The sequence below is a fragment of the Pocillopora verrucosa genome, chromosome 3 (assembly GCF_036669915.1).
Source record: "Pocillopora verrucosa isolate sample1 chromosome 3, ASM3666991v2, whole genome shotgun sequence".
NCBI classification, from domain to species: domain Eukaryota; kingdom Metazoa; phylum Cnidaria; class Anthozoa; order Scleractinia; family Pocilloporidae; genus Pocillopora; species Pocillopora verrucosa.
Window position 1 is genome coordinate 13,591,805 of NC_089314.1, and position 15,638 is coordinate 13,607,442.

At 37.1% G+C, this 15,638-nt stretch overlaps 1 protein-coding gene across 1 annotated transcript; it reads left to right on the forward strand.

Moving 5' to 3' along the window:
- The first annotated feature begins 5 nt into the window (after positions 1–5).
- On the forward strand, positions 6–15,192 carry LOC131771955 (poly(ADP-ribose) glycohydrolase). Its single transcript, XM_059087827.2, has 24 exons — positions 6–266; positions 1,012–1,138; positions 2,037–2,177; positions 2,657–2,726; positions 3,321–3,413; positions 3,995–4,050; positions 4,706–4,769; positions 5,554–5,640; positions 6,149–6,223; positions 6,977–7,069; positions 7,327–7,383; positions 7,513–7,613; positions 7,999–8,090; positions 8,650–8,716; positions 9,663–9,738; positions 10,243–10,287; positions 10,401–10,503; positions 11,320–11,398; positions 11,923–12,031; positions 12,169–12,226; positions 12,630–12,674; positions 12,820–12,887; positions 13,736–13,796; positions 14,172–15,192. The coding sequence occupies exons 1-24, from the start codon at positions 152–154 to the stop codon at positions 14,390–14,392; spliced, it is 2,103 nt and encodes a 700-aa protein (XP_058943810.2). The 5' UTR covers positions 6–151; the 3' UTR covers positions 14,393–15,192.
- The last annotated feature ends 446 nt before the right edge of the window (positions 15,193–15,638 follow it).

Sequence of the window (15,638 nt, forward strand, 5' to 3'; positions counted from 1 at the left end):
AGGCATTGACCGACAGAGGAGAGTTTAGTTTTTCGGGTACAAGTTTCGGATTTTGTGTTATTTGTTCTTGAATTCCTTGAAAGTTATGCCTTGACAGCGAGCCAAATCAACTAGTCCCTGCTCTTCATGCATTGGAACCCTAGTAGGAATAATGAGCATTAAGTTCGATGCAGATCGAAAGCGTAAACGGCTCAAACAAACCAGCATCGAGGAGAGTTTCAAACGACATCGGACCATGATGTCAAAGATGCCCCTTCACCTCCCAGGTAGATCTTAACTCTGATCGATGTAAACCCAGATAATTTTTCTCAGGATCTCTACTCTAAGATTTGCTTTTGTTGATCTGAATAATCCTTTTCTTTTCGTTACAAACATCATAATTGCAATCAGATGTTTTCGAGAGTATCTGGATTTTTTTTCTTTTTTGTAGTGATACTTAGCTGTTTTCAAAACGAACCTAAACGTGTCCTGAAGGTATTGAATGCAACAATGAATGATTAATGACTTACAATCAATGTTCACTCTCTTCTTTCCGTGCTTCTGATGGCGACATGAAGTATAGTGATTTTAAAAAAAAGTCTTGTTGGTACGTACAGAAATGAACAGAAATCGTCAAATTGAATTCTTGTACAGGAATCCATTTGTTGGAAGGTAAAATGAACTCAATGAAGATCAGTGGAATAAATGATCAGACAAATATCTTGTTCGTGACAGCTATTATCAGTCTGTAAATTAAGTTAAAATTGTATCTTTTTGAGCTTTCACGGCAATCAAATGGCCTTCGTGCAAGCTTACGTTTAAAGAGGCTTTCATTCGTGTTAGTCAGTGTTATCTCGGCGAGGGTCTCCTCGCAAATTTGTCAGGGAAACTGTATTAATTTACTAGTTTTTAGACTCTTTCACGAGCTTTCACTATTTGTGTTATTTTATATTCTTTGACACCCCATGTTTGCGCCTTATGTGCTGTTCACATGACTAACCTTACATTTCATCACTTTTCTGCCCTTGAAAGATGAGAAAGAAGAGCTTCCAATGCAAAACTTCCAACACAATTCATCTCCATTGGAGATGGTTAGTGATCAGGAAGAAGATCTTAGAAAGAAAAGGGCTCTTTTGGCTGATGCTGCAGAAAAAAGGAGGTATGTCTGTTAAATGCCTTAACCCTTCACATCCTAACATCAGTATCCATATTCTTCATAATCTTTTCTTTACATTTCCTTTGGTACTAACAAAGAGAATTCCTTGATTCGTTATTTTCTTAACCCATTTGATCTTAATGAATGATTCAGCAGTATATCTGTAAGGAGAAATTAGGTGCTGGTCACTCCATAAGTTCTTCTTTTTGTCTAGTTTTCATCTCTGTGTAATTTAGTTCTGAGATTTTGGTTTTTCTTAAGCAGATGTGTTCAATTACTATATATTTCCTTGAATAAGTGCCCCCCCCCCCAGCTGAAAGTGGAGGTGCTTATTGGAAGGAGGACACTCAATTAAGTATTAAGTTAGCGCAGCTTTAAAGATAACAAATATCAAGGAAAAGAAAAAGCACATCAAGGAACTCTACAAGCGCATGGAGATAGAAATAACTGGAACAAACAAGAAGCTATTCTCCTGTACTGACTTCACCTTAGTTGAAGCTTAAAAAGTTGTGAATTAAGTGACAATAAGAACAGGTTTTCCTTATAACCCTGCTATTTAAGAAAATGCGGAAGGAGGGTGCTTGTTCAAATTTTTGGCTCTGGGGGTGGGCAGATATTTGGCTCATTAGAGCTTGAGCACTTATTTGAGGAGATATGGTAAAACAGAGCAGAGCAATTTAGAGAAATGGGCTCAAGGCAGGAGACACATAAAAATTTGTCTGCCTTTTTTACTGATTTTGGAGTTTCCAGTGTACTCCCAAAGAACAGGTGCTTATAAAGGCATTATGCAGTGATTTTAGTTTCATCCTTTTCCTCAGGTATATATGTATTTGCTTGTCTAGAAATATTCAGCAATCTACTTGCTATGTTTGATAATGAACTACTATCCCTATCTTTTCAGGGGTGCTTCAAACACACCCTGTGCGTCAGCAACATCTACAGCAAGTTCAGACATGGTCGTTGAAGGTGGAAGTAAAGATGAATTAAGTGATAATGATGACAACCTTGTCAGCTTTGATGATTCTCCTATAATATTCACAGAGTTAGTATTGTAACAGTCAAATTTTATCGTAGTTTTAGTGCCTCTCTTATACCAAGAAATAAATACATGAACATTAAATGGTATAGCTAACTTTTCCGGCAACTTGCCAAAATATTGAAAAAGTACTCTGAAGATTTATCCTAGCCACTTATACCCCAACATCAGTATGCATATTCTCCTTGCTGTTCTCCCTACATTTCTTACAACGATGAAAAGGAGACTTGTTTAAAAATTAGTTGGTGATCATATCCTTGATTCTGCTGACCTTAATGTGTAATTCATGGGTGATATTGTCATAACGAATTAGATATTAGTCACTCTCAGGGGTTAAAGAGTTAAATCCCTACTGTGTCAACTCTAACCACGGATTTGCTTTCAATTTCTAAATATCCTTGTTTAAGAAAATGCACTGTATGTGCAAGTACACCACTTAATACATTCATTGAAAATGTTTAATACATAAGTTTCTTTTTTTTCAGTTCACCTAGTCCTGTGCCTGTTCCACTTGAGGTACCATCCATTCAGACCACAGAAAGATTTGTCTCAGGGGTAAATTTATGACTGTGTATATAGGACGGGCGTGCTCTGAATGGTTGGAATTCGTTTAATAAGTATTACTTTTTTTATGACATTCAGCATAAATGCCATTTTTTATTATTTTAAAGAGGAATTTGCTCCAGAAAAAGCATTTTGGTTTTTATTTTGGTCATCAAAAATAATTTTACAATAAAACAATTGACAGCTTACTGCAGTTTGTGATTTGAAGAGTAATTCAAGCATATGTCTCTTTTAATAAATCATTCCTCTGCCCATAATTTTTTACCCTTTGAGCTCTTTTTTGTGAGTTTAGTTTTTCCAGCATGATCCAATCATAGCAACTTACTCTTACCAATACTTCTATAGCAGTGACTAAAACATGGTTATTTGTAGTAGCTGTGATTACAATATACAAAGCAGCTAGTATGTTTGTAGGGTTTCCAGTAAGGATGCTCTGTATTAACTGGATAATTCTTTATCTCAGATGAAATTTAGGAATAATCCTTGTATATAAAAACAGATTTAATTTCAATTTCAATTTTCTTTTTAACTTTTTCATGAAGATTATCGCGACATCCAAGTTTGCTGTTTTAATCTCACTTGCAGGGATGTTCTCTTCAAAGCCTGAACAGAATTCCTTCATGTTCCCCTCCATTACCACCACTAGATCCACAACCTGGCCACACAGTATTAGTCAGAGTAAGTGGACTCATTCTTGCCTTAAATGAATTGAGTATGAAATGTGGTTGCTTGAAGATATGGAATTTCTCTTGAAGTGTGCAACTTGATATCACAAAAGAAGCAACCATGTATTATATATTGTTTATTGTATAAACACCATAGGCCTTAACTGACAAGAAAAGTCAACATTATCAATGATCGAAAAAAAAGGTCCACAATCCACAAATAAAATTGTAAAGCATGTGGGCAATATGGCTCAAGATGAAAAACAATTTTTGAATTAGGTATAGCACAAACAAACAATGGGCATAACTTTTAACTCATAGAGTGCCTTAATATGAGAAAATTTGTGGTGCAAAAGGCAAGTGACTTGTCAGCAGCTTATTAGTGATATCAAAACCCTCAAAAAATTAGCAAATTAAGTTACAAAAATTCAGTCACAGCCATCCTCAGAGCTGGTAATCCTTGTAAAACACTGCAATTTACATCATGATGATAAAAAAAGACTTTTGATGCTGCAAGTGCATGTGTGTGTGAGGGAGATTTTTTTATTATTTATTTTTCCTAACTTATGGTTGTGTTCATGTTTTTTTTTTCAGCCTTCCCTTTCAAATGATTTTGCTGAACCTCCAAAACCCTCTCACAAAAACTACAGGTATATTTTTTATTTGATATGAGAAATCTGGTCTCCATTCTCAAATTATTTTACAGTTAAGCTTTGTTATCTTAAGTGAAGGGATGAGAACAAAGAAAAATACCAATTTGGGGATATATAATTAGTTGATCCAATACTAAATTCTCTGATCTAACATTACAAAAATTGTATGGTTGACAGTAAGGAGAATTACAAATTTGATGTGGGGATTAAAGGGTTAACTAATAGTTCTAACTATTTGTTTGCCTCAAATTTTTAAGATGACAGCTGGTCTAAATCTTTTTTTCTTCATAGGAATTGAATTAAAGTTTATTGCAGTGGATTTTAATTTTCTTTATTGAGCCTGCTTAATGTATATCCCTCTTTGAGACAATCTGTAATACTCCTGACTAGTTTCTGCACTTATAACATTTAAACCTTTTACTCACATGGTTGACCAAGGCAGAATTTCTCCTTACAATATCAATACAAGATCAAGCAAACAAGTGTTGAGAATCAAGAAAAATATCAATTAGGGGATTATTAGTTAATCCAATACATATTTTTCTGACCTAACATCATAGGAATCGTACAGAAGAAAGTAAGGAGAATTACTAATGAGATCTTTGGGAGTGAAAGGGTTAATAATCAAGTTGTTTCTGTGATTTCCCTCTAGAGACAAATGGGATAAGAACCATGTACGGATGCCTTGCTCAAGAGAAAACCTTTACCCAGGACAGGTGATCATTGTCTAATTTCTTCTCACAGCATTAGTTTATAGCCAAGCAGACAAGTAAAAGAGAGTTAGGGTAGTGATTAATTAAGATGCAAATATTGTCAAAGAAAACTATCAGAGCAAATAATTCTTCTTTATAACTGGGAAATCAGCAGTGATCAGTCAGTTTCTTTGAGCATCAGTCTGCAAACTAGTATTTTCAACTTTAAACTCCCATAAAGGACCAAGACAGAATTTTTCTTAACAATATCAACACAATTTCAACACGATGTCAAGCAGACAAGTGATGAGAATAAAAAAAATACCAACAAGGAGATTAAAAATTGATCCAATACCACATTCTCTGATTTAACATCATAATAATTGTATGGCAAACAGGAAGGAGAATTGCTAGTGAGATCTTGGGAGTGAAACAGTTGAAAAACCTTCTCAAGGTAATTAGTATTTGAGACATAGGTAGTTTGGGTAACCTGTGTTGGACTAACACTTTATTCTTGCAATACAAATGGCTTGTTCTGAACAGCATTATTCTGTGGTATCCAAAGCAGTAGCCATGATACTGGATAAATGGTAAGAGTGAAGAAATTTGTTGACCTGAGTGGAAGAGGGATTCAACACCAAATTTACATAACTTTCACTCAAGCAGAAGGAATTGCTGAACACTCAGGTTGCCATTTGTAAGGAAAATAAGATGTTAGATCAAAGGGGTGAAAGGTTTAATGATTCTCAGTTTATAAAAGGAACCCAGACTTAAACATTACCTTCAACTTTTTTGTCTGTATTTTCAGAATTGTGAAAAGAAAATTATTCAAAATAGATGGGAACTGATAGAAGCAACTTTGTTAGGATCAATCACAAACTCAGTTGAGCTACAGGTAAGCTCCTTGAATGAAGTAAATGTTCAAGAAAAGGAAATTTTACATAAATTTAGTGATTTGTACAGTGTCAGCAAAGCAAGTTTATCTAGAAAAGCCTAAAAAGTGTCAGAAATTTTCCAGGTATATTGACCCAGCTCTGAGATACATATAGGAAATTTCTGACACTTCTTTGGGTCTCTGAACACCTTTGTAATGTGAAAATGATCCACCTTTAAATCTCTGTAATCATTCTTTAAAAGCAACATAAAGTAGTCTGCATCCTTACTCTGCATCTATTCAGTTTGGAAAACTGTGAAACTCTAGAATGAAAATTTTAAATCAGCATTCTTAATCCCCACAGTATCAACAAATACTTACACAATACCTCTCTTCTTTCTGGCAAGGTTGCTATACCTCACGCACTGACCCAGCACTGCAGTTCCAGTAGAAACTTTTAAGAGGCAGTTTGATCTCTAAGTAGTTGATATTTTTTCTTGTAATTACCTCTTCTTTTTTTTTTCCTTAGGATGCCATTTTAAAGTACAATGCTCATTACTCCAAGAGGTGGAACTTTGAAGCTCTACACAGCTATTTTAATGAGGTACGTATCGATAAAAACCAGACTAGGCTGGCCCATGGTTATCAGCTTGCGCTACATGTAACTTCAGTTGTCTGAAAGAGAGAAAAGAAGACAGATATTTTCACTCACTACATTTTTGATGGATAACAGTATTTATCCCGTGGAGACTGTCATTCAGCTTCCATACATAGAGCTGCAAGCTCAAAATTTTTCAAAAGGTCACCTCAAATATTAAAAATTGTACCAAGAAATAAAAATTTAGTCAGCAGAAGGAAAAAAAAGAACTAGTTGGCTATCATTTTGCTAATTTTCATGAAGTCTCAAGGCTCAATTGAGAAGAAATCGTTATCGCAGTATAACTTTACACTTCAAAATTTTTCGAAAGGTCACCTTAAATATTAAAATGGTACCAAGAAAAAAAATTCAGTCATCAGAAGGAAAAAAAAGAACTAGTTGGCTATCATTTTGCAAATTTTCATGAAGTCTTAGGGCTCAACTGAGAAGAAATCATTATCTCAGTATAACTTTACACCATGAACATAAAGTAATCAAATTATCACAATTTGTTCAATGACAGACATGTGCTGGTGGTTAATTTGGTGTCTCAAATTCAAATTTAGTTGCCAAAATGCTTTCCTACATGCTGTGGCAACCAAAATTAGTGGAAGCCTAGAGTGCTGAGAGAAACAACCCACCAAGACCATGTTAATCACAGTCTGATGATAAAACTTTTCTGTGTTTTCTCTGTTTGACTCTTATGAATGTTTGTTTCAGGTACTAGATATCAGCCAAAGAAATGAATTTTTCAGCAAGACATTGCCAGGAATGGTGTCTCTTACTCTTCAACTTCCCACTTTGTGCACTCAGGTATGAAATATTTTTTTTGTGGAAAATCTGATGATATGTTGTCAAAGATATACTTTTTCAGCAAGTAACAATGTCACCCACAAAATATTTCAGTTTTCTGTGTCTCTGTTGGTTAGAAACAGACTCCACAACAGTTTTAGAACCCTATGCAGTTTCAATCAAAACTTCCACTCTGAGAGTAACTGGATCAATCAGATTTCTTTTAAGAGCTCTAGTTATTAACCACCATCATTTTCCTTTTAACATTTTATTTGCAGGCCATTCCTCTTTTAAAACGGCAACAAAATCACAGCATAACAATGAGCCAAGAGCAGGTCAGAATAATTTTTCATGGAAGGATTTTGAAGATATTTATTACCGTGATTGATATTTTTTCGGTTAGAGTAAAAGTACGTTTGTTGTTTCTTCTAACAAATGACCTGCAATTAACTGTTATGTTGCAGGCTGCCTGTCTGTTGGCCAATGCATTCTTTTGTACATTTCCAAGACGTAACTCTTACAAACACTCAGAATATTCATCATTTCCAGACGTAAATTTTAATAGGTAAGTTGTTCCTTTGTCATTTTGAAAAGAAAGAAATGCCATTTGGCTTTTGGTGCAGATTTAAGGAAACCATTTTTTTTGAGGTGCAGCAAGCTTTTCACTGAAATAGTTAGTGTATTTATTCCTTTGGAAAGAGGAAAGCTTGAAAAAAAATTCAACTGTGATATATGCTACTCTCAAGATGGTTGGTTAAAAGTAGAGTTTTTAAGAAATTTAAAGAGAAACGAAGCGTCGTGCCCCTTCTTCCCAACCCCTCCCCCCATAAAAATTTTCTTGCACTCAGCTCATCACAAGCGAGACGATCTGACCACCACTACCCTGCTGCAATTGAAACCCCTTGATAGAAAAAGATAAAAAACATACATCTCTTTGTCTGTCTTTAAAGATTATTTCAAGGCGGTAAAGGAGGAACAAATTCAGTTAAAACAGAAAAACTTCAGGCCATCTTTCATTATTTCAAGAGAGTTATAAGGGAGAGTAAGTAGTTGACACTACCACCTTTATGAACAGTTATCTTTTTTTTCTTATTTATGTATTCAGTATTTAGGAAACACAACAGACATAGGGTTGGCAATTTTACACTTGGGTCCTTGTTTTGCTCTCACGGCAACCCACGGGGTTAAAATGCTAAACGGAAGACCTTGACGTCGATACATTGGCGTCCAGGCGCGTTAGAGTTAGTTTATTCTTCTTTCGGTTTGCCGTCCGTGTCTCTTAAACGTCTCTGCGTAAGTTCTGTAATGTCTAGGGCTTGAAATTGCAAATTATGATCAGTGATTTATTGGGGTCTTGTTTTTTTTGTGCGATTATCTGTTTTTTTGTTGATGTTTTTGTACCCAGCAAATACGTCGTTAGTTTAAATATTAATTACAAGAAATGAAGAAAGATTACTAGCTGCCTGAAATAACCACAAGGGGCTGTAAAAACAAGGCAGTCATTATGCATATGGGTTCTTAAGCCATACCTTATAGATTAGTATCTTTTGTTATCAGCTTAAATTTCCCTTCAAGTGTTAGTATTACTTTCTCTTCCACAGTGCCAAAGGGAACTGTTACTTTTCAAAGACAGGTTGTGGAATCTTCTGACATGCCTGACTGGGAAAGGTAAAGATTTTCAATGAGCCAAGCATTCTACTAACCAACCTGCAGTGCAAGTGTCTTTTTGAGAAGAGTCAGCGTTATGTGCTCGTGATCGTTTATCCTGCTGGTTACCTTTGATTTAGCGTAAACCGGACGGTGGGGGAGGGGGCCGGAAAGACGAGAATATCTCTATATCCCCAACCCCTCTCCTTCCCTTTAACTGTCGCTCACCCTCCGCTGCTAAGCTTCAAAGATGTGAGCTGTAATTTTCACCGAGAAAGTACTAAGCAGTCACTCGTTAATATCTCCTTACCGGTGGCCATAAATTTCTTTTTTGACTAGTTTTGAGAATTTGGTTTTGTTTCCAAGGAAGTAATATCGTTTATGATCTAACACTGGTAATCAACACTGTCTTTGTGCCAAAAAAAAAAAAAAAAAAGTGAAAAAGGATTTTCGAGCAAGACTTTGAACAATGGATAGTCATGGCAGTTACAAAACTTCTTGTGGAAAAGAAATGTTAGAGCGACTCACACAGTTTGTAAAGATTACTCGTAAGCTGAATTAAGTGCGCAGTAAAACTTATCAGTGTGTCTGAAAGGTAGCAATTTGATGCCTTTATGAACAACTGGCAGAAAGTTTACAACTTTGCAAAAATGTCGCTCATTTTTGCACTGGATGGCAAAAATACTTTCTGTCTGCATAGTGCTTCCGAATACTGTTGCTTGTGGTTTCAGAAACACGTAAACCTTCCTAAAATATCGTGCAGACGTTGCGTTGTACATGTTCCAAATTAACTGTGGTGGATCTGAAATTTGTTTACGCCAAGATTTTCAAGGCGCCTTCAGTTTTTTATTTTATTTTTGGTCACTAGACAAAATTAACGTGAGTTCAAATCGTTAGATTTTTTACCATTGTAAAACTGTATGCGTCCTGTTATTATTGACTAACTTCCATAAATATTGGTTTCTAGATGTACTACGCTGTTTGGCAAACTTCATGTCTCCACTGGTGGTACAATTGAAGACAACGGAACAGGATTTCTTCAGGTTAGTGCGAGTAAACCGCAGCTAACTACAAACCACTAATGACGTCCACTCAGTTTTTATGTCCCGAACTGTGTTTATATGCACTTTCATTACAATTATCTACACCGGACACAGCCTTAGAAACGGAATGGTCACCAAGGTTCGTCCTAAGTAGCGGACCGTTGCTTAACTACTTCAACTGACGAACTGTGTAGCAACATTTGTCTTAAAAACCAAGCTTGTTTTATTTCTTTATCCACGTATCTTGAGAATGTCGTTTACTTTGACGGTCTCTGAGACATTAGAAAAAAAATAAAGGTTTTACCCTTGATTCAAAAATACGTGCAGGTGTCTTTAAACATCGCCATTTTCGCTTCCCATACGGCCACGCCTCTACAACGGCCATTCCCGTCTTGTCCAAGATAACTGTTGAGGAAAGATGCGACTGTTGTCGTTCCTGCTCCTCATTGTCGCCTTTGACGACCGATAACTAACTCTGGTGTACCTCTTTTCATTTTGTTTCAGGTTGATTTTGCAAACAAGTATATTGGTGGAGGTGTTATAGGAGAGGTGAGTTTTTACATGTTGACTTGAATACTAAGCAACATACATGTACCCTTCAAAATTTGTCATTGTCGACCATTTTTTTATTTCTAATTCAAAGTGATCCGGTTTCATTACAGGGTTGTGTCCAAGAAGAAATACGGTTTCTTATATGTCCTGAACTGATCCTTTCAAGGCTGTTCTGTGAGCGGCTTGATAACAATGAGTGTTTAATGATAACAGGTAAATTAAAACTTGTGCACGATAATATAGCGGACCCCTTATATACCTACCCGTCTCATGAACTTGGTTCTGCTGTTCCAATAAACAATGTACTTTGGGTTGTGAATCTGATTACTTACGCATCCTGTGGTTTGTTGTGGGGTAAAAGTGCGACAATTTGAATTTATTGTCGTTAAGTCAGGACAAGAGAAATCCCAAAGACCAGTGGGGGAGGAAGAAAGTACAACGAGGAGCCAGTGCCAACTCTAATTTAAAACAAGCGTACTGTCACAAACGCGGGAAAACATGAATGACCAAGTTTATTTTGGTTTTCAGTTTGTGTTCAATTGGAAAGGAGGGTGGGGCAAGTTTTCACTGTACAAAGTAAGGCGAAACCAACAAAATCTCGGAGTATAGAGCAATTTTCAATCAGGTGTCAATCAGTTGCTGTGGTTTTGCTTTACTTCGCTCTGTGATTGATCTACAAAACTCGTGCCACTTTCAACCAATCAGATGCAAAACGTAAACCAATCACACACTTGGTCACGCGCGTTTTCCCGCGCTTTCGGCAGGTTGATTGTTTAAACTTTAAGCTGTCATTGGCTCTTAATGGTATTTTCCATTTCTCTGATTGGCCGTTGTGGTTACTTTGGTTTTCATTTTACGACCCTTAATCGAAAAGCACTTTATGTGACACTCAATTCAAACTTGCTCTGGCGCCTTGCGCCTTGTGAGCAGTGATTTAGAGAATCAAAAAATCTTCTGTTGTAGTATACGTGTATCCTTAACCTGACGCCATTCTGACCTCATTCAACAAATGAACCCTTTTTATTTCAGGCGCGGAGCGTTACAGTGATTACACAGGATATGCGCACACGTTTAGATGGGCTGGTAACCATAGCGATAGAACAACAAGGTACCTGAGTGCCGTTGAAGATCTCAAGACACAAGAATGTGAAATTTTTCATATTTCTTCACATCTCGCTACTGTTGCTCGAGAATCTCGGGCAAACGGTAGCTAGAGGTGCTCAAAATTGTGATGTGGGCCAAGAAAGGCTATGTGTCATCGTTGTCGTTTGAAAATAGATTGCAACGTAAAAGCTGATGTATCCCCCCTGGAAAAAAAAAGAAAAGCGCAACACAAAATACTGCCACTTGAACGCAACATTTTCCAGTCGTCATCAACACCTTATAATAATCAGTAACAATAAAGAGACATGGCTAAAATATTGGCTAGATCTTCCGGCAAATAAGGGGGCCAGGCGTTTTGCGAGTCTAATATTTCACCCCTCACAACTTTGGAACAAAAAAAGACAGATCAACTAGCACCCACACCCATGTTTCGCATTCTAGAGTTCAAACTGTACTTGAATTTGTTTTCCTTTGACTTTTAAGTTATTTTATTTTGAAGTATTTTTCTCTATCTCCTTTTTTTTCCAGGGATTCTTGGGGACGACGGCACTCTAAGATCGTGGCCATAGATGCACAAGTATTTCGCTGTTATACAGATCAGTTTCAAGTTGGCCTGCTCAAAAGAGAACTTGACAAGGTACAATTTCCCAGACAGGACCCGAACCAGGACCACTCGACCACCTCCCCTGCAAGTTTGCCTCCATCGAGAGAAAATTGTCTTTCCAGAGTCTTCAGGTCATTATTAACCTATAAATGAATGCTTTTCTCTTGCAGGCATACTGTGGGTTTTACTCCCCCGTAGAACCGAAATATCTTCCAGCAATTGCCACAGGTGAGACCAATACAACTAGACCAGCCGTGTTTGTTGGTTCAGAAATACCTCGAGGCTTTCGACCCGTAGATTTACTCCATAAAAGTTGTAACGGACCATTTGAGACTCTTTTCGCATGAATGTCGCAAAATGTCAACTTAAATACCCACGACTCCAAATTAGAACAGAGGAAAAAACCATTGGGAGCCAATGAGAACTCGAAGTGAAAAAGCGCGGGAAACCGCCATTGCCCAAGTCACTGATTGGTCGAGAGGATGGCGCGAGTTTTCTTGACCAATGGCACAGAGCGTGTTAAAGACAAACCATTAGTATCACGTTTTACTTTCAATACTCAAAAGGAAATCACTTTCATAGCGCAGTCAGCTCAGTGGCTGAAAAACTTACGTTCTTTCTCTTTTGGTAGGAAACTGGGGCTGTGGCGCATTTGGAGGCGATCCTAGAGTGAAGGGTTTGTTCAGTTATTTATTTTTTTAGATTTATTAACCCTTTCAATCTTAGATATGACCAATCATTAATTTCTCCTCACAACTTCACTGTTATTTAGAATAACATTATCAAGGTGCTACAGCATTTTCTTTTGTTATGTTTGTCAGGTTTAATTCAAATGATGGCGTGTGCTGCTGGGTCCAGGGACATTGTGTATTTCACGTTTGGAGATGCTGTAAGTTGTAACTCGAAGAATGGCAACGATATGGCAAATTCATTGTGAAAATCACTGAAAATGTTAGCAGACCATATGATTTCACTTGTCAGTCGTGTGTTTAGTGATCTGCTTGGACTCACTGAGAAAAAATAACTTGTGAACTAATCTCGATTCACGTTTTAGGGTTAGTCTCTGTTTGACTCGATTGTTGACCAACGTTTGGGTGACACGACAAAGATTTAAGGAAATGTCAGTATTGCTTATCAGCAGTAAGGAGATTTTAAAAGAGTCATTGAGCACCATGGATTTAGTCTTAAAGTTACCTACGAAAGTGGGAGACAAAGCTGGAGAGGGAAATGTTGAGTAGTATAGACAATTTGTGCCTGCACTTCTCGTATTTGATGCTCAGTGTTTCCTTACTCGGAACTGGTTAGATCAAATGACCACCACAAACCATATAATATTAAGCCAAGCTTTAATAATTATTCGATCTAAAAGAAATACATTTATAATTCGCAATTAGAACAAACGCAAATCAAGTCTTTATCTTGTAACTAAATTCAAAAACTTCAATATAAACTTACTTCTGTGGCGGGTCGTTACAACAGTCTCACTTTACGGGTTAGCAGATTCTCCAGGTAAGCGGATTTAGAGACATAAAAACGATAACAAAATAACTTCTTTCTCACTTCGATTCTGCTGAAAAACTGACTAAAAACATAATAATCTAACGCTTTTAAATCAATCTATTGAATTAGTGTCAATCACGATTCTTGTCATCGAATAAATCTGTCAACACGAGGCAACGCCTATTTATTAAACGAAACACTCAGAAAGATAGTTTGACGCTTCTCCATTTCTTTCAGGAATTAGCGGAAGATCTTCTCAACATCCATTCATTTATCACAGAACGAAAACTAACAGTTGGTAAGTAGGAATCAGTTTCATGTTTGGGTTGCTTTGTATAATATAAAAAAAATTCCTTTCGCCTGGTAAAAAATTGAAGTTTGTATTGCAAGAAGTGTCAGTCTTAAACTGTTGTCGCTAAACCTCGTCGTAGAAAACGAGTCCCGGAGTAATGTCCAATAGCGCGATGGAACCTTCATTTAGGGGACAAATACGGATCTAGAGGAAGTGTTACCTAAATAGAGCACTCTTCACCTGCTCCTTACGGGGAAAATAGTCTAGTGATATAAGTACTGTGTCATTACGTCACTGAAATACCGCACGTGATGAATGCATTTCCTTTTTAAATTTTTTCTTCGTCATTTTCGGTTTTTAAATGTATTAATTTGTTCCCAGGTGGTGTTTGGAAGCTGATGCAGCGATACGGAAAAGAAATTCGAGCGGCCAGCTCCGTGACAATAAAACTGTATCCATTTATCCGCCAGCTGCAGAATAATTACGAAGATGATACTGATGATGAACAACCTGCGAATAATGGAGAAAATGCTGCCACCTTGAGTTACAATCTTGAAGATAATTCTGAATCTTGTAAATTCAAGAGCCAAGATATCGTGTGATGACAAGTCCACCGGACAGTTGCGTGACTCTTATACAATTATGTGGTAAAGAACTGAAAAAGGGCAGCAACTGTTTTGTAAACTCAAGTATTGCGTGACGACACGGCCTCAGCCGACTGTTGCGTGACACTAAGCCGATTAAGTGTCGCGAAAGTCGCGAAACTGACAAACATGCGGCGAACCCATCGTTCATTACGAAGGCAACGCCAAAGGCATAAGAAGTGTTATGTTACAATATGGTCTCCTAATAGTGCGTGACTCTTAGACAAATGCGTGTCAAAACGGTCATCGCCGATGGTAGATTGTCCGTTGATACAAAGTGGAAGCGATGTCCAAAAGCAGAGAGTTATAGTTTCACGACCTGTAACAGTTGCGTAATCAAGTGCCACGAAAATGGAATGGCTACCAAACGTACCGTGCCTATTTGATCAAACGCCCAACCTCGAATAAGCGCCCACCCGTTTGCTCCAAAAGTTTATTAAGCACACAGGGCACTTGATCGAATAAATGCGAGAGGGAGTTTTAGCGCATCGTTTACAATTACTCGTCTGAATGTTATTTATCGGATTTTGTCAGCAAAATCTAGTTGTTAAATTAAGGTATATTATTTCTTATCTGTTTATTGTAATAATTAAAAGAAAAAGGACAAGCGTTTGAAAAGTTGTGCAGTGTTGAAGCACTCCTTTGATAAACAGTTTAATCGCACGGTCAACGATCAAATGGCAGATATTTTGATGTTTGCTTCCAATGAATGTCGGGCAGATATAATGAGAATTACTATATCGACGTTAGAAATTAAATATTTTAAACAAAACGCTGCGCATTTCGTAATTAGTACGCGACCTGTGCCTGTGTCGTTACTTGTCATCGTTTCTAATCGCGTGACAAGTGTTACGTGACAAGTTGATAACTGTGCCGCAATCGAGGCTTGGCAAGAGAAAAATCAAAGTACGGGTCAAATAAGTCTTTGGCAAGTCCTAATTTTTAGAATTTTTATTCATCTTTGTCGCCTTTTGAGGATACCAAAAGATTAGCATCTGAAAGACTTAAACACAGGTTTGTTTCTCTTCTGCTCAGATAAGCGAGATTGATACTCAGAATCTTCTGTCACTCACAATGTATCTGGAAAACTTTTTAACTTCACTGCGTAACAAGTTCATTTTTCTTATTTCAAGACTCGATGAAGCGTGTGAAAGCGATATCGATCTGTTAAAAGGGTGTTGAAGGATTTTTCTCGATCAGTATA

What these genes read in the sequence shown, in the direction of transcription:
- LOC131771955 (XM_059087827.2), top strand. Translation starts at nt 152, where the DNA reads ATGAGCATTAAGTTCGATGCAGATCGAAAGCGTAAACGGCTCAAACAA. An exon ending in CCCTCTCACAAAAACTACAG is followed by an intron (nt 4,051 to 4,705) that starts GTATATTTTTTA and finishes ATTTCCCTCTAG; the next exon opens with AGACAAATGGGATAAGAACC. An exon ending in TACACAGCTATTTTAATGAG is followed by an intron (nt 6,224 to 6,976) that starts GTACGTATCGAT and finishes TGTTTGTTTCAG; the next exon opens with GTACTAGATATCAGCCAAAG.